The sequence below is a fragment of the Trachemys scripta genome, chromosome 2, assembly GCF_013100865.1.
Source record: "Trachemys scripta elegans isolate TJP31775 chromosome 2, CAS_Tse_1.0, whole genome shotgun sequence".
NCBI lineage: Eukaryota > Metazoa > Chordata > Testudines > Emydidae > Trachemys > Trachemys scripta.
Genome location: NC_048299.1, coordinates 130053208 through 130078403, shown reverse-complemented (window position 1 = coordinate 130078403; position 25196 = coordinate 130053208). Strand labels below are relative to the sequence as shown.

At 41.1% G+C, this 25196-nt stretch overlaps 1 protein-coding gene across 4 annotated transcripts in view; it reads right to left on the bottom strand.

Moving 5' to 3' along the window:
* TRIO (trio Rho guanine nucleotide exchange factor) overlaps positions 1 to 25196 on the bottom strand; it is a 418347-nt gene that overhangs the window by 295590 nt on the left and 97561 nt on the right. For all 4 annotated transcript variants that reach the window (XR_004644600.1, XM_034761550.1, XM_034761548.1 and 1 more), the window contains exon 2: positions 296 to 370. Coding sequence is in view for 3 of the 4 variants with exons in the window: in XM_034761550.1 (XP_034617441.1) it covers positions 296 to 370 (75 nt within the window). In the remaining variant the exon portion in view is untranslated. The remainder of the gene's footprint in view (positions 1 to 295; positions 371 to 25196) is intronic.

Sequence of the window (25196 nt, the reverse complement as noted above, 5' to 3'; positions counted from 1 at the left end):
GGGAAAAACAGAGGAAGGGAAAAGCATTTTGAATGAAGTGGAAAAAGCAAGTAATCTATTGTGTAAAACAAGTTGCCAGTGATACTTTAATTTCATGTCATTGTACAAGGATAAATACTGGCAAAAAAATTATGTGACAGTTCTTATTGTACAGGTGTTGAGACATACAAATATTTAACGCTGGTAGACAGTTTTACCTGGTATTTCGTGGACATGTAAACTAGTGTTTTTTTTCTGTGGCTGTCAAACACTTCAATTAAAAATACAATGCATGTTAGTAAGAGTAAGACTTTACCTGAAAGATAGGCAACTTTCTCCTTTAAAATTGGCAATACTTCCATAGCCTTCATTTCATCATTTTTGCGAAACCCTGGAACACATAAGAAACGAGGAAATAAGTCAGTGGTTTGATATGCAATGTAAGCAGGCTTTCAAATCCCATCTACCTAATACATAAGGAAACATTTACCTTATTTAATTTATCTTGAAGCCTACAACTTTATTTAAGATCTTTTGAACCTATTAATGAGATCTCAATAAAGTTAGAATCTTTTGTAAACTCCATTTTTATCCTATAAAATTTTACCTATGTAAATACACGAATGATCACTTGAGAAATGTGTATACATGTAATATAACAACATGGTCAGTAGGCAACCCTTAATGGAAGATGAAGCACTGAAGTTAAGTTTTTTCAAAGTAGAAAAAAAGAAAGGTCAACTTAATTTAGTAGAATACCCACACCACTTCATCACCCACGAAAGCTTATGCTCCAATACATCTGTTAGTCTTTAAGGTGCCACTGGACTCTTTGTTGCTTTTTACACATCCAGACTAACAGGGCTATCCCTCTGATACTTAATTTAGTAGCTCTCATTTTGAATGGTGCTCTGATACCAGACTTTCACTTCCTCTTCCAGCAAACAGAAGTCTGATAGGCAACTAATGGCATGAATCCTTCAAGGCAGCAAGCAATGAATTTCAGTCACCTACACACTACTTTACACACAATTTTCACCTGCATAAGCAAAAATAAAGGTATCTTACATGCCGATCCCTTTCTAGGTCCTGGCTTCTACTGGTGTGAACCTTAGGAGTACTTTGCAAAAACTAGTGAATATTCATTCATCTCCACCTTTTACAAGCTAGGGCTCACAAAAAGAGATTTGAGATGATCCAAAGGTCCAGCAATTTCTGATTACACCGAACAGCTGTCAACTGGCCTTTAGCAAGTAGTTTTACTACTTCCTCCTCATTCAATGAGGAATTCCATTCATTGTTGCAAAGCTTACCAGAATAAAAAATTCAAATAATGTGCCAATACATTCTGTCACTTAGAAGCTAGTACCAATAAGTCTTAGAAGACTACAGAGAAACTTCATAAGGATATAATTGAGTTGTCAAGACATTTGTGTAGTCTGTTGTTTAGAAAGGGTAGGGATGGGGAGGCTAGAATATTCTAAGCAGTAGTGTTACATTTTCCATTTATATCCACAGAAGTAAAAAATCATATTTTAAGAAATTGCTGCAAGTCAGCATAAAAAACAGATTTGTTTAACAGTTTCCACCAAATTAGAAAAACTTTCAGCACTGGACTAGCACTAGCACTGCAGCTGGGAGTGCTTTTCCTAGTTCATGTACACAAACACACTAGCTCTGCTCAAACTAGTGCACTAAAAATAGCAGTGTTGCTGGGGTAGCATAAGTGGCAGCTCAGGGTAGTTGTCCGAGTATTTACCCGGGGAGTATGGGTGGGTTTGTACTCAAGCAAGTCCAAGCTATCTGAGGGTACATCTACACTACAGGGGGGAGTCGATTTAAGATACGCAAATTCAGCTACGTGAATAGCGTAGCTGAATTCGACGTATCGCAGCCGACTTACCCCGTTGTGAGGACGGCGGCAAAATCAACTTCTGCGGCTTCCTGTCGGCGGCGCTTACTACCACCTCCGCTGGTGGAGTAAGAGCGCCGATTCGGGGATCGATTGTCGCGTCCCAACGGGACGCGATAAATCGATCCCCGAGAGGTCGATTTCTACCCGCCGATTCAGGCAGGTAGTATAGACCTAGCCTGAGCTACCCCTAGCTACACTGCTGATTTTAATGCACTAGCTTGAGCAGAGCTACTGTGAAACTGTCTGCCTGAGCTGAGAAGCATGCTCCCAGCTGCAGCACAGACATACTCAAGTTCCTGAATGTGTAGATGGGGAAAAAAAGCATTCACTCCATGGAGAGCAAGTGACATTTTAAGTCTCATGAATGGTTGATCCTAAACCCCTTTGTAAATGTCCAGCATTCAAAGTAATGCCACCCCATGGCCTGCAGCTAGAAATCTGTTTGCATCCTTCTTCTATCCCCCTTTTCATCTTCCAGTCAACCACATACATAGTGCTTAGAGTACTCTATCTTGCGAAGAGAAATTTTTTTAAGGTGCTTCATTAATGCTTCCTTACAGGCAATCTCTTCGGGAAATACCTGCAAACAAGATAAAACAAGTTTCTCATTTGCAGAATCTGTTAAGTCAACAAAACAGGTGGTATTCCATGGGTGGAACATCACCCCGACTAAATCATAATTCATAATTTTTAATTGTATCTTTTCAAAAAGATTCTTTTAAAAACCAAATTCATCCAGTTTTTAGCCACATTCAGCATTTTAATGGCAAGATTTTATGCAGATTTAAACATGAGACATACACGACCCCCTAGGGCTTTGAATCCTACAGAAGGCCAAAGGGTACAACTTATATTGCGCCTTACACAAGCTCATTCTTGCCCCCCCACTCCCCAGTGGTAATTCGTCCCAAGTGAGGGAAGGTGGCTTTGACGTTGCCTTTACTCCAATGAGTTTCTGCTAGTTGTTCCCTGCTAACTGTGACTAGTCTTCTGGCCCTTTCTTGTCTCTTTCTCAAGCCATAATCTCAGAATGGAATCGAGACTGGGACTTAGGCTGTTGTCCCTGAATACTAACTGTGATTACCTAAGGAGGCATGCCTTACGTTCAGTATGTGCATTTCTTCTCCTCGAGAGCTATGGCCAGTGGTATCCAGTGACCACACATCCTTAATGCCGTGTATTTTTAATTAGTACCAACACATTTCAGAGACAGATCTTAAACCAAAAACAATACTGAGGCCTGTCTTCCCTAAGGCCTACCGTCCCTCCTGGAAGCTTGGGAAGGCCTCTACTTCAGACACTCCTGCATGACCTGTCTGTGATTATGTCAGTTGTTGTCCCCAGGAAGAACTCATTGACAATCCCCCCCGCCCTGCCCTCAAGTCTTAACTGTTAAGAATCGCTTTGATCTCTAGGCTCCCAGCCTTGGCGAAAGAGCTGCATTGCTCTGGGCGGAAGCTGGGAAATAGCACCTTCACCACTAATCATTTGGCCAGTGTTTTGTAACTGCCTCCAAATTTATCAGGAAGCTGCTTATCTAGAGCTGTTGTCTTGCTCTCCTCCTTGCTCTTCCAAAAGCCACCATTAAAAGTTAATCAAAACATTCAGATTACAGCCCAATAAGACAATACAGCCACAAAGCAACTCTCACTCTTCGGATCACACATGGTATCGATAGGTTACAGGTCAGCATTCCTAGATACAGAACTGTTCCACATTCATCAAACTAACATGGGGGCATGGTTTGAAGTTTTACATCCTTGTTTGAGCATCACAGGTCCCGCAGGCTGCAGCTGCTCAAGGGAGCCACTCATGTTCTGGGCTGTCAGTAATTCCATGTAGCAACTTTTTGTTGATATATCCTAGCTCCCCCTATGACAGCTGTACCTCTACTGTGGACAAGAGTAAGGCCAGCAGCTTTAGATGAAAAAAAACAGTCTCCCAGCATGTTTGTAAATGCATTTGTTCTGCAATAGCACCATTACCACCAGTTCTAGAAAGGTGATAGTATTCTGCAGCCTCTTTTTCAAGAGGCAGAGTTCTTTGGTAATGCTCTGAGTTATCAACCCTAAACCTGCTGTGGGTTCTGTATATCACTCCCTCACCCGCCACACTGGACCAATTAAGATGCTGATTTTATTAAGGTTAAGGTGAAAAACATTGTTTTATCTGATAGAAATTCATGCAGAAATAATCTTATTGTGTGGGGCTAGTTCTGTATGTTAGAGTCTGCCTTAGGCTCCAATTCCACTCGATACCTAAGAATGTGTATAATCCCACTGATTTCAATGACTGGCTAGTGAGGTTAGGCACTAGATTAAGCACCTTGCTAAACTGGGGCCTCTGAGATTTACTCACTGCAGCTGATTGTGCCTTTAAAGGCTCATGGTGTACTAGTTTCATGTTCCTGTCCCCTTAAGGGCCTATTTCTGTGCCTGTTCTACAATGGTGAATTTACTGAAGGCAAAAGACAGCAGGAGTTATATTTGGGTGAGAGGGTGCTGGAAGAAAGGAAAGAGCATGTGCTCTTTTTAACTCCATGGGGGAGTGATCATGCCAATAAATAAAGCAGAACATTATCTTTTTTCAGGTTAATTGTACTACAAAGCACTTATGATTTGTAGGTTTAGTAAGACTTATTGAAGAAAGTCATTGAACGTACTCAAGAGCAGTGCCAAAAATATCTGCACCAATCTCTACACAGCTCAGCAACCTCTGAGCCAGCAGTCTTTATCACACATTAATGGAGGTGATGTCATCCTTTCAAACCAGGCCAGTCTGCAGTCGCTGCTGCTGTCTTTTTCACTGCAGTGCCTGCGTATTCAGAGGATTTCGAGAAGCACAAGGTGGCATAGTGTTCAAGCAAACAAAGGTTTGAGATGTAGAAGCAATTCTATATGTATATACTTGCATTGAGAGCTTTAACTGAAGAATGGACTTCTAATTCAAGCATGTCTAAGAAAAAATGTATGACTGGAATTTTGAAGCTGATCTCATTTCTCATACAATAGCATTTGCAGCCATTCAACACAATATTTGCCTGTATAAAGTCTCTATTTAATACACTGCACACTATTTCTACATCAGTTTTTCACCACTCAAAGCTAATACAAAGCAATTTCTGACTTGCTGAATACCTGATTTTAATGAGAAGTAGTAAAATTACATTAAGAAAAAGAGTAACAAATAACAGCTTCATTTATAATTTCTTTTGGTTTTATACAAGCAAAAATACCAAGATTTAACATGGGTTTTCGTTTCAAATAATTGTGAAGTTGACTATTTATTTTTAACACCAATTTGCCATTTCATGTTTCTTTTTTTGTTAGTTACTGTTAGCTAGTAGGTCCCTAGTTTTTGTTAAATAAAATGTAAGTCATGTAGTCAGAGAATTTAGATGGCTATCAGGGTCTAAAGGATGGTGGAATTCAATAAGGTCCTCTTCCTCTTGCTTTACCAGAAGTCATACTAATAAACTTTACATTTTACAGAATTTCGTAAACACTCAGAAAAAAATCTTCTAATATTTGAATATAAGTCTAGGGGGAAAATAACTTTTGCTTGAACTTCTCAGGCCCCCTATCACCACTATGGTATCAAAATACTGAGGTGATGTGGAATTGAAGGAACTCTGAGGACATAAAGCAAATAATCAAGTACCACACACCTTGCAATTACTGAAGGACATTTGAGAGATGTTTAATTGATGATTAAGAGATCACTTCCTGTGCTAAGGATTTTATACAGCCATATGACAACACTGGAAAACAGCACAGATAGAGCCAGCCAGCCCATTACTTAAAATGTAGGTTGTGTGCACCTTAAATCACTTGGAGAAAAATGCCCACCAAAGGGGAAACCACTAAAAAGAACAGTTCAGCAGTGTGTACCAGGGTGGATTTGATTTAAATCAAACTGATTTAAATCACTAGTCAGGAAAACTTGATTTAATCATGAATTTCTACATAGAAGTGCATTCTTGTTGGTTGTTATAACCTTAATACGTATTCTTCACAACTCAAGAGATAGATGTAGCTTTCATTTTTAGAAGGTACACATTATACATTTTTAAAGTGATTTATTTTGAAAACTTTTCAGATTAGTTTTACAGCTATATCAGAAAATGAATGAATGTTTGGTTATTTCATTTACCAAAGGTAATTGAAGCAGATATTTATGAAATCTCTGGGAGGTGAACAATCTGCAATTCAACACATTATTCATTAATATTTGGAGGATTTTCTTGCCATGCTGTATTAGGAGGAGAACATCACCAGACAGACATTTAAATTGTTTTATTTAACTAAAACAAAGTTATGTATTCTGGATTCTTTTCTTCAACAGCAAACATATAATATTTTAACAAAGCAAGCATATGAATTTTTGAATTTAGTTAAACATTCATGTTTTTTAAAATCAGATTTTTTTTGTTAAAATTGTTTTCAACTAAAATAGTTATATGAAATATTTAAAAAACCATTAAATCGACTATGTCAGCCAGGTCAACATGAGAAAATTAAAATATTGGCTTCTGCAGCTAACTCAGTCGTCTTCGCCTTCATTTTCCTATTTGTTCATAATCTGGAAAAGAAAAACAAGCTTTCCTGCTTTTTCAGGTCCCAAACGATTTTTCAATTTGGAATGAATTAATCCAAAGAAGAAAATATTCTTTCTACACCAGCAGAAGAAGCTATTGCTGTTAAAAGTGATATTATCATTTCAACAGTCTCTAAATCCAAGTGCTTAAGTGATTTCCACTGGTGTGACTTTCTTTAAAACATCATCAGCAAACATATATTTCTTGAATAATTCTTAGTCCCAAACTGGGTCTCTTTTACGGCCTGCTGCCATTATAAGTTTTCCCTTCTAGTGAGAAAATGGTATGGTAGATCTCAAATCAATGAAGGCTACACTCAGAAAGACCTCAAGACTTCTGGAATATGCTCCTCAAACACTTTCACTTTTGTTTCTACTGCCTGTCCCAGTACATCGCTCGCCCACGCCGCTTCCCTCTGCCCCGGGATGGCGAACCGCGGCCAGTGGGGGCCGTGATCGGCCGAACCTGCTGCGTCAGCAGGTAAATAAAACTGGCCTGGCCCGCCAGGGTCCTTACCCTGGCGAGCCGCGTGCCGAACGTTGCTGACCCCTGATCTATTCGTTGAACTTTTTGAAACTTTGCACTTTTAGAGAGAGATTAGGGATTGACTCTGTTTACACAAATTTGCAGAGGGACAATAGGGTTGAGGTCTGTTATTTCTCACCTCTATATATTATTTATTTAACAACATTTTTGCTGTTAACATGCATGTTACCTCTGTAGACACAAATCCACAATTTGAAAACTGCAAAACTAAGCATCTCTGATGGTATCTTCTAGACTGAGCACTGAGTCGCATTGAGTAGTTAGAAAGATTAACCTAAAAAATCTATATCGGGGTAGGCAACCTATGGCATGCATGCTGAAGGCGGCACGCGAGCTGATTTTCGGTGGCACTCACACTGCCCGGGTCCTGGCCACTGGTCCGGGGGGCTCTGCATTTTAATTTAATTTTAAATGAAGCTTCTTAAACATTTTAAAAACCTTATTTACTTTACATACAACAATAGTTTAGTTGTATATTATAGACTTATAGAAAGAGACCACCTAAAAATGTTAACATTTATTACTGGCACGCGAAACCTTACATTAGAGTGAATAAATGAAGACTCGGCACACCACTTCTGAAAGGTTGCTGACCCCTGATCTATATAGAAGCCCCTGGAACCCCATAAGATTGGGTCCCTAATCCATGAACTATTGGAACACGTTTATAAAAATTTTCTTAAACATTACACGAATATATTGTCTCATACTATAGAATTAGAATTTATAATCCCTATTCCATGACGAGATATCTTTGAGTTATAATGTATCTTAATTAAAACTATCTTTAGATAAAATGCTTTTTGAGGAAAAATCCTATCCAAAAAATCCAATTTAAATGAAAAAATCCAATTTTTTATTTTTTTTTTAAATCATTGATTTTTATCCACTCTGGTGTGTACTACTCCTTTCTCTTATACTGTGGAAATCTAAATCCTGTCATTTTCATTTGCTATTCTACAATTCTCTATTGCAAATCTGGAAGCTAGCTGGCACCACTCACAATGTGTGGAAAACCATTTCACATAGAACACAACATTTAGCTCTAATGGTGTTCAATTCTACTGCACCATGCACTTTCTTAAGAAGAGAGGGAAGCCTGCTTCCACATCAGTGTATAAGCAGGATGAGGTCACCCTGCTGCTGCACATGAACCAGGCAGCAGACAAACGTCTGCCATTTTCACAGCTACACACACACATCAGTTGCATAAGGGGAGGCAAACTAGTCTGGTCCAAAGACAAGCTTCAGTTTTAAATTTCAAGTAATAATTAGTCAACAGAAAAAGAGAAAAACAAGTTAAGCTTCGTAGTTTTCCTTTCAACTCACCTGTAACTCCACAGCAAGAACAGTAATGAGTAATGAGCACCTTAAACCTGAACTACGATTTCCAGACTGGTCTTTCTGTATTTTTTCAACAAATCTTTGTCTACATACTATTACACAATTCCAAAAGCAGAATTATTCCCTATGAAGAGGTATGTCTCTTGCTAAATATAGATCAGTTAATTCACCTGGATAATATTCCAGTGAGATTATAAAATAGGACTCAATTTGTTTCCCTAACCTATACCTGGATTACCCAACAAACAGAAGCGAGTTCTTTAGTAAAAGAGAAAGAAATAAATTAAATATACTAATAAACCTACAGGTGAATAAGGTATATACTGAGTGTGGGAGAAACTTTGAGAAGAAAGCTTCATTCCCCAGGTGAGAGCCCTATTTCCCAGTTCTCACACGGTCTTCTCCCTTTTCCACCAGGGCAGGCTGTGGAATTTCAGATTTACATGGACGTGAAGAAGTAGTCTCATATCATACCTGAAAATATTAAAGGAAATTTCCATATAATTTAATAGGGTCTAAAATAAGTTTGATAAGAGACCTAGAATACATATTTGGCTCGAAGTCTGATCTTATACGTGTGCTCCTTCTCCAAGGTAACAAAAGAAATTAGTGACAGAAAATGGCCATCTGTAAAAGGCATCTCCTTTGTAGAGGCAATATATTTTTAAAGCCTTTCAAGAAGCTTGAAGAATAGATTTTATTTTTTAAATCAGAAGAAGCCTCAAACAATTAGGTTGAAAACATTTAAAGCCTATCTTGTTAGCTCTCTCAAAAGTACATTAAACTAGAAAGATGAATTCTCACTTCTGTGGGTGAAGTGGGATCACAAGCTGGGGGAAGTCTACTTCAGTGTGCTCAATGAGACAGTCTAGTGAAATTCTCATCTCATCCCCAGGTGCAGTGAGCAAAGAGAAGCAACTTGCTCTAACACTAGATTTTATTTCCTTCAACTTTTGTTCTGCTTAAGAACTCAAATGGTTGCAAATAGAAACTGTAGAAACAAAGTGACACACTGACCACCAGACCTTAACACCTATTGTTCAGTTCTGTGTATTCTGCATTTTTTGATAAAATACATAATGTTAAGTGTCATTAGTACAGTTATGTGATGCAACCAAAATGACTCCCCAGAAAGTTACATCTTGGGGAGAAATTAATTTCCAGTTGCCTACTGAAAGATTTAAAAAGGGCAGGTGAGTCAAGAGTAATGAAATTCACTGACTCCTAGTCATGGTCTATACCACTTCATTACTGTTCCTTCCATAGACCAAGCAGAGAGCTTTGATCACAGCCCTCCCACCTCTTTGACAACCCATTTTATTATATAAACATTTGCTTGCTATCTGACAGTATTATAAAGCTCCAGCTCTTTTCACATGTCCCTTCTTATCATTTATTTTAAATGACAATAAAAGAGTATCATTCTCCCACTTAGGGTACATCTACACTACAGCGGGGAGTCGATTTAAGATACGCAAATTCAGCTACGTGAATAGCGTAGCTGAATTCGACGTATTACAGCCGACTTACCCCGTTGTGAGGACGGCGGCAAAATCGACTTCTGCCGCTTTTTGTCGGCGGCGCTTACTACCACCTCCGCTGGTGGAGTTAGAGCGCCGATTCGGGGATCGATTGTCGCGTCCCGACGGGACGCGATAAATCGATCCCCGAGAGGTCGATTTCTACCCGCCGATTCAGGCGGGTAGTATAGACCAGGCCTTAGGCACTATATACCATTATGCTGGACTTCACTGGTGTTTTTCAATAGCGATGTGCAAATACACCAAGGCTGATACCTAAAGAGCCTTTTATTCCACAAAAAAAGTTATTTCAAGCACAATTGAAGTGGTCATTTCATTCTAAGTTTAATTAATGCAGTGCTTGTGAAAAATACCACAGTGACTGCTTGGGAGATGTTTGTCAACTAGCTACAAAACCAGCAGGCAGTAGCACTGCAAGATTTTCCATGCCTTAACTCTGACCTGGATAAAGAATTTCTAGGATAATTTAATTCCATCTCAAATAGTCAGCAATGGTGGGTATTAGTGTGACTTGTGAAGTGCAGGCGGGAAAATTGTGTTGTGGACTCATGTATAGTGTCTGTAACAAGTGAATATTTGGCAACAGTGTCTGAATTCAAGAAGTAAAAATCTATAATAATGAACGAGAAAACTATGAAAATGTGGATGGTAGTTGCCATGTTTCTCAGGACTAGAAGCCATTAGTCTCATTTTACTGTAGGTATATCTAGAAAGTCTCGTGGTTGTGTTCTTGAGTTTACAAAGTGTTCCAGCAACCCTTTTTACTGCTATATATAGTGGTCATCCCTGACTTGCCAACTGCCTTAGTTATCTCAATTGCTCTCTTTTAGCAGAGTTCTAGATATTGCCTATAATGTATCAGTTCAGGTAGTACAGAAGTAACCCAATCTTTGGAACTTCAGCAAAGTTCAAAGGCAGATTTCAAGGGTACTCACTAAGGGATGCAATTTTACTATTTCCCCCCAAGTTTCAGTTTAAAGGAAACATCATTGTCCACCCTTTGGAAAGAGCAATTTATAATGGATGTGCTGGCAATCCCACAGCTCCGAGGACACCATCAGAATTTTAAGTATGACTAACAGGTTGTATTTAAAAACAAATGTCACTGTTATTCCTCTCTGCCAAAAAACCATACACAAAATGTCATCCTGTTCGGTTCACTTAGCCTCTGAATATTGTGTAAGGACATTCAACAAGTGGTCCAACATACCAAACATCATGTACCTTAGTATCCATGTAGTGGTGTTTGATCACACATTCAAAGTTAGACTGTTTAATGTTAGCCAACTCTAGGTTTTCTAACGTGTAGTTACAGTGGAATGAGAAGAGAACAATTTAATCAGAAACATACCTCTACATTTAATTTCACCAGCCACACTGGTCAAATTAAGGGCTGCTCTACACTGGGGGGGAAGAGGGGGAGCAATCGATCTAAGATACGTAACTTCAGCTACGTGAATAGCGTAGCTGAAGTCGAAGTATCTTAGATCAATTTACCTTGGGTCCTCACGGCGCGGGATCGATGGCTGCAGCTCCCCTGTCGACTCCACTACCGCCGCTCGCTCCAGTGGAGTTCCGGAGTCGACGGAGAGCGCGTTCGGGGATCGATATATCGCGTCTTAACGAGACGCAATGTATCGATCCCCGATAGATCGATTGCTACCCGCCGAGCACTGAGGCCGTTGTGCTTTTGACTAAATCAGCTCTGGTCAGGCTTGACAACTCACCAGTCACAAGACATTACATCATCAAACCTTCAACTGCTCATCATGATTGCTGCTCCAGATACCTTACTTCCCTAACCCATGCACCCCCATCCCCACACAACCTGGGGGGGATATCCTGCACTATGACCACACTTTATTCGTCAGACTGCAGGGCTGCATGTGACTCACAGACATGCATGTAAATTAGAACGGACAGCCTGGAACTACTTCAACACAATAGAAAATGGAATTTATTGCCAGTTTTTTAGCTCTTAGCAAAAAACAAGAAACAAAAAAAACCCAACTGAGTGCTAAGTACAAATGCACACTATCTGATATCCGTTTTGTGATTCAATTGTTTTGGACGGTATAAAATTCACTATTCCCTTGCTAGTACCAACTGTATGTGAGACGGTGAGGAGAACTCAGAGACACCACACAGTGGCCGCAAACAATTTGCACTACTCCAAGAGTACACTGAAGCAATGTGATAGGTTGTCTTGTAAACCTCAAAGTAACAATTAATTTAAGGTATTCAAGCTTTATCTTGTTTCAGAAACCTTAAGATAATTAACACACCAAAATATTTAGAGACAAAGGAGAAAGAGCATGACAGATGTGAGGGGCTGAGACAGACAAATGGTTGCTCTTATGACAGCTGTTCTTAAGTGCTCAGGGGTGATTTTAAAACATATTTGAGACATTGTACAAACCAGAATGACAGTCCCTGTTCCAAAATGCTTACAAACTGATCTGATAACAAGCCATAACAGTTGAATGAGACACAAGCAGTACTACCAGGGGTGAACGAGCAGGTGGACAGGCTAATTAATAGTTGTTGGGGAGGGGAGAAGAGGGAACGACCTAAAATGTAAATGAAAATAACCCCCCTGACTGGATCTATTGTGAACAAACCTTTGAGTTTAATATTGTGGTCACACTTTATATTAAGGCTCCATTTAAAGTTTAAAGGTCAATCCATGGGTAACAAGTAATTGGTAGCTTACCACCTTGGCTTACAACCATTTACAATACCTTCCACTAAAGTGCTTATAACACATACGACTGATGTTTATAGAATAATGGACGCTAAACTGTTAATAAATGCAAAATTAACATCAAGGATGACCTATACTGCTTCCCTGATATTCAGTAGGATGGATTTTTAAACTTGTATGTCCATTGGTGTCTTTCTTCTGTTCCTGCCTTTAAGTCATCCATTTTTATCCGAAAAATATTATTTCACCCATTAATACTGTCTAAAGCATCAATATACTGCTTCACTCATGAAACAATAGGCCTTTTATGTGCTGTTTTTCACCATACTGTTCTTATCGCCAGCTCCATATTTCTACTGTTGGCTGGTACTGCAGACATTTAGTTTAGAGGTGCTAATAGCACTGATGGTATGGTTTATGAGCTTGAAGACATTACTTTCATTTCATTTTAGAACCTGAAAGGTGCTTGTACGTAAGGGCATCTTGTATGCCACAAGCAATTCTGATGCACACCCATTGGTAACACTTAAACTGGCAGCTTTAAGTGGCTGTAGCCTACTACTTAAGGTATGGTATTCCCAGCAGCTTCCCACAAGAATGCAGCATTAACTTTCCTATATCTTGAAAGATTTTTCTGTAGTGCTTAATTACATAATTCACAAATATATAGGTCAAGTAAAAGTGAACAGTTAAAATGTTATAGTGACAGAATGGATTTCCAGTACTGCTTATTAATGCATGAAAAAAAACTATTTTAAGTACCCAGCAAACCAATATATTGTTTTAGAAACTATTAACGACACAACATCAGGGTCAAGTTGTGTTGACTCAAGATTTGTTATCATCCCGAAGTCTTTGTGAAGCCTAGAAAAATGGACTCTCCCATCTGGCAGTAGTTACTGGGCAGGTATACAAGGAAAAAGATTCCCAGGGGCACCAGCTTCAGCACCATATGTTTTTTCTTGAAAGCTCAATTTCACTACTCTTCCTGATGATCTGCTATGATTTTTTAATGTGTAATGAGATCATGTATAGTTACCTATCCCACCCCAGGAACAGCAGAAAATCCTAACCCTTGACTAGGCTGTTGCATTCCTCAAGAAAAGAGTGTTTTGCTTTGTGGTTGCTGCCAGTTAAAAGCAGAAGAGTTGAGGCATGAGCCTGCATTTATGGCTATGGGCAAAAAGAAAAAAGGAGAACAAGGAAAGACGACCAACTGAAGATCAACACCCCAAACAGGCAGAGACTCGAATTCTACTCACCACCTTCTGCTCAGCAGCCATGGCAAGTTCTATTTCAGCTGGACGTCAAATTGATAGAGTAACCTCTGTCACAAGTACCATACATTATTAGGAGACCCAGTATATTTCCCCACACAGCAGCTGAGGCAAGCGATTGTGCTGGTCTTCCCACCAAGGTGCAGTCTTTGGGTCTTACTATCCCTTAAACTTTATTTTTCTCTAGTTACATGATACCTGGTAAGTTTCTTTCTAGTTTTACCATTAGCACCCACACTTCCATGGCTCTTTGGTATGTCGATTTATCCGCCAAGAGTAAGTTAAAATCAATCAGGTCTGAGGGAGTTGACCAACCAGTATTCACACAGCGTTTTAGTGTTACATGCAGACTTTTTAGGCCATACAATTTTATGCTGTATTTTTGATCAAGCTAAGTTAATACTAACTTGGATCTCCATATAAACAAACTATATTATTTTCCATCTAGCAGCCAAAACTTATGTTGAACAACTTTAACACAAGTAGTCCGGTATGATTTTCCCTTTTAATGATCCTTAAATGCAATAATCTTAAATACCAGAAATTAGTTAAAGTTGCACTAGATTTTGTGGTGGTTCAAGATTCCAAGGTAGGTTAGAGTGCATGTAGAAGGGAGAAATGGTAGGAAGTAAACAAAAGAAATGTCTTTTTGTTCAGCATGACAATATGCTGAAACCCTTTTTATTGGGGCAAGAAGAGGCAGGAATAGTCTGCAGCTAGCTTCCCATACAAGCTAGCTAGATTCAGTATGACACAGGAATCTATTAAAGATACTTAAAAGGCATAGTTAAACAAGTTACACTAGAGAAGTGTTTTTTACTGAACAGATTATTTTTTAACTTTTTTTTCCTTAAAAGATTCATTTGTGCAATTACTCTGGATATGCCATAATATCAATTTTAAGGTCTCAGTAATGGATGGAAGTGAGCAATCCACAAAGAATGAAAAACCTGTGCAATTCACTTATATTTAAATGAGCAAGTAGTTGCTAATAGCAACCTGCCCTCCCTCTCCCAATCATAGAACAGAGGATAAAACCAGCATCCAATGCCTGAACGGATGTCCACAAGCTTTCATGTTGGTGATCCTGTGTTGTGAAAGAAAGGGTAATTCAATTGTTCTGGGGAGGAGCATATGCACACCCAGTACATATGTGCAGTATTATCAAGCTGACGGTAACAGCAGCCATAGAGGAGACAGTCACACTGGCAATAATTCAGCTGTATTACAGATGCATACTAGCTCCTGGGATGCTGAAGCGGAGCACTACACTGCTATCTGTGTGAAGCCAATGACAGTATGGGTACTACATGATCAGCAGTACTTGAAGCAGAACCCATTACATCATCTTTGTTCAAAGCTGAACTATCACTGAACCAGTGAGGAATATTTTATACGCAGCACTTAGCCTGGAGCTGCTCTGCCTCATTTCTTGAAATACTGCTCTTTAGAAACCAGTTAGAAACCCTAAAATGCCACAAAATTTGAAGATTTACATAACTGTCACAAACCATTGCCATCTTGCCTCCTTATGTGGTTTACCGAGTCATCTGGGCAAGGCAGCAAGAAAGGGCTGTCTCCCCTCTAGCGAACACAGCACCTGATCCTCTTGCCTTTACTCAGACAAATGAATTAAACTTCAGCAGTGGTTTTGCCAGAATGAGAGCTAAAATATTTGGCCCATCAACTGATTTGGTCTTTTTCCACAAGGGAGGTGGGTACTGTACACTTAGTCACTCTCCTAACAGAGTAAAGGAAGAGTGCTTCCCACTCCTGCCAACTTCACAGTAGTTTACTGGACTAGTGTTGTTTTTTTCTTATGGGGAAAAGATGCACCTGGAAATATTTTAGAGCTGTGTTTTGTGTACATATTGCAGAGTCAAAGTTTACTGTCCTCTGAAGCAGGGGTTCTCAACCTTTTTCTTTCTGAGGCCCCCCAACATGCTATAAAAACTTCAGGGCCCACCTGTGCCATAACAACCATTTTTCTGCATATAAAAGCCAGGGCCAGCATTAGGGGGCAACAAGCAGGGCAACTGCAACTCCCAAGGGCATTCTGCGCCAAAAACTTAAAAATTCTGCACATTTTATTTGCCAAATAAATGTGGAGACTCCAGCCTGGCATTGGGGAGCAAAGGCCACTGGCTGTACAGGGGTGGGAGATCACTGTGCAGCTCCCCCCCACCCCGGACACTGACTCAGTGGTGAGGCTGCACCCAACCCTGACACAGAAGGACTGGGCCTGCCCCAGAAACAAACACACACACACACACTCCATACCAGGTGCACCAAGTGTGGGGCAGACAGGCTCAGCAAGGCAGGATCCAAGTGTGGAGGAGTTTAGTGTGGGGGATCCAGGTGTGGGTTGAGAGGGTTCTGTGTGGGGCAATCTGGATGCAGGCGGCTCAGTGAGGGAGCCGGATGCGGGGGGATCTGGAGGCACAGGGGCTTGTTAGGGGGTTCTGGGTGCAACGGTAATGGGACTGCAGGAGGGTCCAGGTGAAGGTGTGGGAGGGGTCTGGATGTGGGGGGATAGAGCTTGGTAGGGGGAGCGTGGGTGGCTCGAGGGGGTCCAGATGCTGGGGGAATGGGACTTAGTGGGGTGGAGATCCGTGAGGCTTGTCAGGGTGGTCCACATGCTGGGGGAGTTGGGCTCATTGGGGGGGTTCTGAGTGCGGGGGGTGAGGATCAGCGGGAGAGTCTGGGTATGAGGGGTTCTGGATGCACGGGGGTTGAGTGGATGGGGGAGCAGCTCCTTGCACAGGGATCCCTCCTCCTGCAGCTTAGGAGCGATGGGTGCAGGAAGTGGGGGGCTAGAGGGTGGGGAGTTTACAGAGCTTCCTGCAGCAGTGAGAGAAATATAGGGGTGGGTCTGACCCAGCCCCAGATACCATGCAGGGGAAGAGGAAGTCCCGTCCTCCCCAGTCCAGCTGGGACTAGCAGCTGAGCCCAATGCAGGGTAGGGAGCCAGGTCTTCCCCAGTCCCACCCCCTGCACCACAGTGATTTACCTCTCTGCTGGCTACCCTGAGCACCCAAAACATACTGCTGTAGAGGGTTGCATGGCCACTCGTGGATTCCCCTTGCTTCCCTGTCAGAAAGTCATTTTTCTGCGGGGAAGCAAAGAAATCTGCGGGGAACATACATTCGCAGTGGCGCAGAATTCCCCCACGACTAAATTGCCCATGGCCCTACGACACAGGGGCCCCCACAAAGCTAAGCTGCGCAGGCTTCAGGTTCAACCCCAAGTGGTGGGGCTCGGAGCAGCATGGCTTTGGCTTTTTGCCCTGGGCCCCAGTGAGTCTAATGCCAGCCCTGCTTGGCAGACCCCCTAAAACCTCCTTGCTGCCCCTCCACCGAGCCTCAGACACCTGGTTGAGAACTGCTACTCTTAAGCACTCCACTCAGCTACTTCTCAAAAGTTTTCCTTATGGAAGCTGGGAGCTTAACAACATTTTAACTCAAGTTACACTACGCCTGTAAGTAGAGACAAATTATTATGTATGCAATAGGCTTAGTAGTTTTCACAAGTCTGCTAAATCCTGAAAGTGCACTACTGAATCCAGATCTCAAAGCAAGTCAAGAGTTATCACCAAGTCATCTCAGACTAGCCCAGATTCATGATTAAAGCAACTGCAGGCTCAATTTTAATAAGGATTAGGCAGTATATGCAAGATTAAGGAAACAAATCACCAGCCAAAAAGACCAAGTAAGCAGAGTGAAGTGCTGTTTAAAAAAGGCATTTGCAGAAACAATGAACTCATCTATTAGACTGGTGTAAAATTCAAGTTACCAACTGTGGCATTTACAGTTTTGTAGATCAATGTTACATCAAAACAGTGTACTACTGTAGATACAACCAACTCCAAATATTTAGTGCACGAGCAGTTACTTTAACATTCACCAATTTTAATTGCTTATAATACAGTGAATCACAATATACTTAAATTCTGACCATGGTTAGAAATGGGCAATAGCTGTTTAAGTCTCAGTGTGTTTATCACCTGCAACTAGTTGCTGGTACATCACATCCAGTTTCAATCTGTGGTTTGCAACTAAACCGTGTTAGAAGTTAAATAACTGAAAGCAAAGACTCCAATACTGCCATCCTTACTTGATGATCCTATTGACTACACCAGACATTTTGTTCATATAAGGACTTCTGAAGGCACTGCTACATACTACTCCTGGGGGAATTCTGTGCCATTGCACGTGCACAGAATTCATGTCCCCCGCAGATTTCTTTGCTTCCCCACAGAAAAATGACTTACTGATGAGAAAGCAAAAGGAAGCCACAGGAGTGGTCATGTGACCCTCCCCAACAGTATGTTTTGGGTGTCCAGGACAGTCAGAAGAGGTTTAAATCACTGTGGGGCAGGGAGCTGGACTGGAGAGGACCCGGCTGGTGGCTCCTACCCTGCGCCAAGGTCAGCTGCTAGTCCCAGCTGTGCTGGGGAGGAAGGGACTTCCTCTTCCTCTGCACAGCATCCAGGGCTGGGTCAGACCCCCCCTAGATTTCTCCCCAGGCTCCAGGAAGCTCTGAAATCTCCCTCCCCCCACTGCTTCCTGCACCCATCACTCCTCAGCTGAAGGGGGATGGATCATTGTACAGGGAGCTGCTCCCCCAACCCCCGTTCATCCAGACCCCCTCAAACCTCCCTCTCCCACTGAGCCCCCCCCACACACACACCGCCACCCCCCCCCCCCCCCCCCCCCACCCACCCACGAACCCCCCCCCCCCCCGCACCTGGACCACTCAGATGAGTCACTAGCACACTGATCCCCAACCCACCAAGCCCCAGCCAGCTGCACCTGGATCCCCACCCCACTAGCATCTGAAGCCCCTCCACTAAACTCCACACACTCAAACCGCCCTGCTGAGCTCTATCCCCCCATATCCAGACCCTCCCTCCCCCCGCTGAGCTCCAACCACCTTCACATGGACCCTCCTGCAGAGCCATTACCGTTGCACCCAGAACCCCCCAACAAACCCCTGTGCATCCAGATCCACCTCCCCCCCCCAAATCTCCAACTGAGCTGCCCGCATCCAGATTGCCCCACAAAGAACCCTCTCAACTCACACCTGTCTCCCCCATACACTGAGCCCCTCCACACTTGGATCCTGCTGGGCTATGTCTGCCTGCCCACACTTGGTGCACCTGGAACAGAGAGGCAGGGCCCTCGGGTGTTTCTGGGGCAAGCCAGATCCTTGCACTATGTCAGGTTTGGGTGCAGCCTCACTGCTAAATTCGTGTCCCGGGGGGGGGGGAGCTGCACAGTGATCTCCCACCTCTGTGCAGCCTGTGACCTTTGCTCCCCAATGCCATGCTGGTGTGGCCCCGATCCAGCACCTCAGGCAGAGCAGGGCCAAGCCACTGGTGCAGCCCTAACTCAGCACGCCGGCCAGAGTGGGGCCGAACCACGTGTGTGGCCCATGGGCCGTAGTTTGCCTACCACTGCTGTAGAAAGTACCTTTCATAGATTCATAGATTTTAAAGCCACAAAGGAACTTTGTGATCATCTAATCCAGGGGTAGGCAACCTATGGCACGCGTGCCGAAGGCGGCACATGAGCTGATTTTCAGTGGCACTCTCACTGCCTGGCTCCTGGCCACCGGTCCGGGGGGTCTCTGCATTTTAGTTTAATTTTAAATGAAGCTTCTTAAACATTTTAAAAACCTTATTTACTTTACATACAACAATAGTTTAGTTATATATTATAGACTTGGAGAAAGAGACCTTCTAAAAACGTTAAAATGTATTATTGGCATGCAAAACCTTAAATTAGCGTGAATAAATGAAGACTGGTCACACTACTTCTGAAAGGTTGATCTAATCTGACTCCTGTAAAACACAGACCACAGAAGTTTCCCAAAATATTTGCTAGAACAGCTTTTTTAGAAAAACATCCAATCTTAATTTTAAAATTGTCAGTGAACTGGTCCAATGGTTAATTATTCTCATTTTTAAAAAAATTATTTCTTATTTCCAGTCTGAATTTGTCTAGCTTTTATTTTCAGCCGTTGGACCATGTTATACGTTTCTCTGACAGACTGAAGAGCCCATTATTAAATATTTGTTCCCCATGTAGATACTTGCAGACTGTAATCAAGTCACCCCTTTAACTACTCTTTGTTAAGCTAATCAGATCAAGCTCTGTGAGTCCATCGTGCTAAATCCAATCCTTTCATCATTTTCGTGACTCTTCTCTGAACCCTCTCCAATTTATCAACATCCTTCTTGAATTGTGAACACCACAACTTGACACAGTATTCTAGCAGTAGTCACACAACTTTCTACTCCTGTTCAAGAGTCTCACTTAACATCCCAGGCTCGCATTAGCTCTTTTGGGCACAGTTTCACACTGGAAGTGTATGTTCAGCTGATTATCCACCACGGCCCCCAAATCTTTTTCAGAAGCACTGCTTCCAAAAATAGAGTACCTCATCCTGTAAATCTGACCTACACTCTTTGTTCCCCAGGTTATACATTTACTTTTAACCGTATGAAAAACACATATTGTTTGCTTTTGCCCAATTTACCAAGCGATCTAGATCACTCTGAATTGGTAACCTGTCCCTCTTTATTATTTATCACTCCCCCAATTTGGGTGTCATCTGCAAACTTTATCAGGGAGGATTTTGTGTTTTCTTCCAGGTCATTGATAAAGATTTTAAACAGCATAGGGCCAAGAACTGATCTCTGAGGGACACCATTAGAAACAGACTCCTTCAAAGACTGTTCCCCATTTACAGTTACATTTTGAGAGCTATCAGTTAGCCAGTTTTCATCCATTTAATGTGTGCCATATTAATTTTATATTCTAATTTTTTTAATCAAAATGTTTGTTACCAATTTAAATACCTTACAGAAGCCTAGGTATATTACTTTAAACACTATTACCTTTATCCATCAAACTTTTGTTCTCATTTTAAAAAAAAAGATATCAAGTTATTTTGACAGGATCAGTTGTCCACAACCCACATTACCTTCCTTTACTTGTTTAGTAATTGAGTCCTGCAGCAGCCACTCCATTATCTTGCCCAGGACCTAAGTCAGGCTGACAGACCTAATAATTACCCAGGTCATCCCATTTACCCTTCTTAAAAACCAACACATTAACTGACTTCCAGTCTTCTGGAACTTCCCCAATGCTCCAAGACTTATGCAAAGTCAACATTAAAGGTCCAGGGAGCTCCTCCATCAATTCTTCTAAAACTCTTGGATGCAAGTTATCTGGAGCCCCTCATTTTAAAATGTCTAACTTGAATAGCTTCTGTTTAACATCCTCCAGAGACACTAGCAGAATGGAATGAGTGCTATTTTCACCATATGATGAGATTTTTCCCCAAATACAGTCCCTTTTAAACAAGCTTTTGGCCCAAGAAAGAGCCTGAAGTTTAAATTCATTATAAATGTTTTACAATATTCTCCCATGTGAATTTAAATCTTTTGGGATAATCTGTTTATAGTAGTATATGTTGCTGCAATTGCATTAATAGAAGGCATCCTTTTATACTGACTGCTTTCTTTATGCAAGTACAGGACGTTACCTCAGAGAAACTCACCGCACACTTTCTTGAAAGAATCCTGGGTAAAATTTTCAAAAGAGATTAAGTGTCTCAGAATCCTATATCCCATTGAAACTCAATGGGATTTACACTTAACCATAGACGGGTACATTAATACAGGGATAAAAAAACCCACAGCTGGCCTGGGTTAGCGGACTTGGGCTCACAGGATTCAGGCTCCAGGCTGAAATGTTAACGTGTAGGCATTCTGGTTCAGCAGGAGCCCTGCAAGGAGGGAGGGTCCTGGAGCTCAGGCTGGAGTCCAAGCCTGAACGTCTATATGGCAATTTTTCGGCCCAGAGCCCAAGCTTGAGTCAGCTGACCCGGGCCAGCCATGGGTATTTTTATCCCTGTGCAGGCATATCTATCCTATGTGGCATTTGAAAACAGGAGTTAAGTGGGTGGTTTGTTTGTTTTTTTACTCTAAGATTAAGCATCAACCATCCAATATACTTCATGGTGAGCTGACATGCTTCATTAGCTGCTTAAGTCATGCTTTCATGAGAAATTGTTAACAATTCCAGTAAAAATTATGAAATTGAGAGATAAATGGTTCCATACTACTTCAAATCAAAAGTAATCAAACTAACCTTCTACTAAAGTCTTTCATATTAGTTGAGAAGTCTACTACAGTAATACAGCATGGCACATCCAGCCTATATATCAGTTGTGACTGTGTAAATAAATCTGCCTCATACTATGAAATTAATAAGCACTGTCTTTATAGAAGCACTTTTGATTTAGATCCACTTCTGTTTCAGGGAGGACAAAAAAAAAAAATCATACCAGCTTTCTTTTAAGATCTAATATCACATGTGTTTTTTCAAAACTGTAAGCCAATCCTTCATATTATTCCAATACTGAAGTTCCAAATTTCCAAAGTGTTAGAAATGTTTGTTTTTACCCTGGCAACTGGTATGATACCGAACCCTAAAAGTCATTAGTGCCAAGTACATCAAGGAACACATCCAAGACTGGGAGAATGGGTATGGGTGAGGTCTGAGAAATCAGAAGAGATATATCAAGAAGGCTGATGAGCATGTTTTTTTTTATTACTCAATATCTAGTAATAGGAGGGAAGTGGGTGCTGCAAGCTGATAGGCTGACCTAAACATGTTGTGTCCAATATACAATGTGGAATTGAGTAGCCTTGAAACCAGCTGTTTCCACGGGAGCCTTCAGAAGCGCTTCCACCAGTGGTTGTCCCCTCTTCTTCTCTGACTTTTCTTAACAGAATCTGAATGCACTCAAGACAGACACTGCCTCCTGCACTAGGAATAACCAAATATCCTAAATAAGGTCATCTGTTGCACAGTTCCTGGGGTTAGAGATCAACTGCACCTCAATCACTCAAGTTCCCCTTACTACTCAATTGAGTGTTTGCATACTTTTCCACCATTATCTACTGCTAATAACACATTTCTCTACAGCAGTATCATACATTTCAGAAGAAAAAATAGTACAGTTTTAACTCCTCCTTCAAATTTAAGAGGAAATGTATGAGATCATTTATACTAATGTCTAGGCTCTACAGTAACTGCAGGTTGTCTAAGAAGTCAGTGACTCGCTGTACATTTCGTATTTTACCATCAAGGTCAGCAGCAAGGCTTAGTTCACTGCAGCACACAGACCTCTTCAGCTCACCATTGCCCTTTCCTATCAAGGGCAGGGCAACTCTAAGATTTGTCTAACACCAACTAGGTTCCAGTTTCGCAAATTCTGCATTAAATCCACAAGAAGTAAATACATGGCTGGTTACTGTTCAAAGAAAGGGCTGCCAAGCAAGCCAGTAATATGCACTTCTGCCAGAAGGTCTTCGAACTGTCAACTTCACACCAAATCTGTACTGCTTTAAAGCCGTTCCAGTTACACTGGAACCTCAACCATCAGGAAAAAATATAAACCAGTTCTTGTTTCATTTCCCCCTCTTCCCCCACTGAATCCAAGGACATCAGTTGCTTTGGGCATCAAAACATTTACTGATAGTTATTGGTGTTATAAAATAAGGTTAGCATGCTCTAGAAAGTCCCTACCCCAGAGAGCTTACACTCTAAAATTTTATATATACAACTATGGGTGGACCAACAGGAAAAGAATGAAATGAAGGTTAAGAGTTACAGAGAGGAGATTGTAAGACAACTTGGTGGGTTCTTTTAATATAGAAAGATGTATCTAGGTTAGTCAGTATTATAGTATTGGGGTAAGGGACCTAGTTAAACAACAATGCTACCAAAAGCTTGTCAGAGTATGTGCGACAGAACATAGAAATTGCCATACTGGATCAAACCTGAGGTCCATCTAGCCCAGTATGTTTCTCAGACCATAGGCAGTACCAGATGCTTCAGAGGAAGGTGTAACAGCGCTGCAATAGGCAGATGTAGGGTCATCTGTTGCTCAGCCTGATCTCTGACCAGCTAGAGACTGACTTAAATACTAAAGCATGATGTGTAATATCTCTTCTGAAGTGTTAACTCTAACAAGTCTGAATACACCGGTTATCTTTATGAGTTTCCAATCCCTTTTTGAATCTCAAATTCGTTGCCCTCAGTGAGTCTGGCAATAAATTTAAAACATTTTGATAAAAAACTAGAATATAAAATTAAAAATGGCACACATTAAATGGTCTCAAAGTATAACTGTAATTGGGGAATCATCATCAAGTGAGTGTGTTTCCAGTGGTGTCCTGCAGAGATCTAGCTATTTAAACATCTTCATCAATGATCTGGAAGAAAACAAAATCCTCCCCAATGAAGTTTGCAGGTGACAAACAAATTGGGGGAGTGATAAATAATGAAGAGGACAGGTCACTGATTCAAAGCAACTGCTTGGTAAACTGGACACAAGCAAGCAGTATGTGTTTTCATATGGCTAAAAGTAGACGTATACATAGGGGAACAAAGAGTGTGGGTTATACTTACAGGATAGGGGACTCTATCCTGGGACACGGTGCCTCTGAAAAAGATTTGGGGGTCCCTTCTAGCTTTAAAATCTATGAATCTATGTAGTGGGGAAGCATTTCTTTCACAAACTGAAGCTATTTCATATGTTGAACATTTTTAGTATTAGTTTTGTTACTCGTTCAAAATTAAGATTGATTTGAACACCCACTGGAGTTCAAGACATTTTGAAAAAGGGTCAGGGCAAATTTGTTAAATTTTGTTAAAACAAACTTTTACAAACCCTAAGACTAATAGGAATTGTTTTGTAGTTCACCTAGTTTTTTCATCTTTCTAAGGCAATGTTTTAGGCATTTGCCTTGCAGTGCAAATACTGCAACATTGTACAAGTGCATTAGACCTTGTAAGTGTAGCAAAACTTTAAATTCACAAGTAAATTAGACTAATCCATTTCTACTGTACAAGAGTAATACAATTTCTCATTTGTATTCTATTCTAGTAACACCTAAAGGCCTCAACGGAGATAAGGCCCAGTCGTGCTAGTCATTGTACAGAAAGAGTATGTCTTTGTGCCAAGCAACTTAGTCTAAAAAAACATGACAGACAGAAGGTTGGGGGGGGGGGGGAGGGGAGAGAAACAAAGCACTAACAGCAGGTATACTACCCACATTAATAGTGAATTTAAAACACCTTAAACTATTTTAAGTGCCTACAAAGGAAAACCTGGTGAACTTTTAGTTCTGTAATGGGTAAGTATGTAAAAAGAGAACCATACTTCATTATCTAGTTTTGTATTTATCTTATTCAGTGTGCATACAAACAGCCAA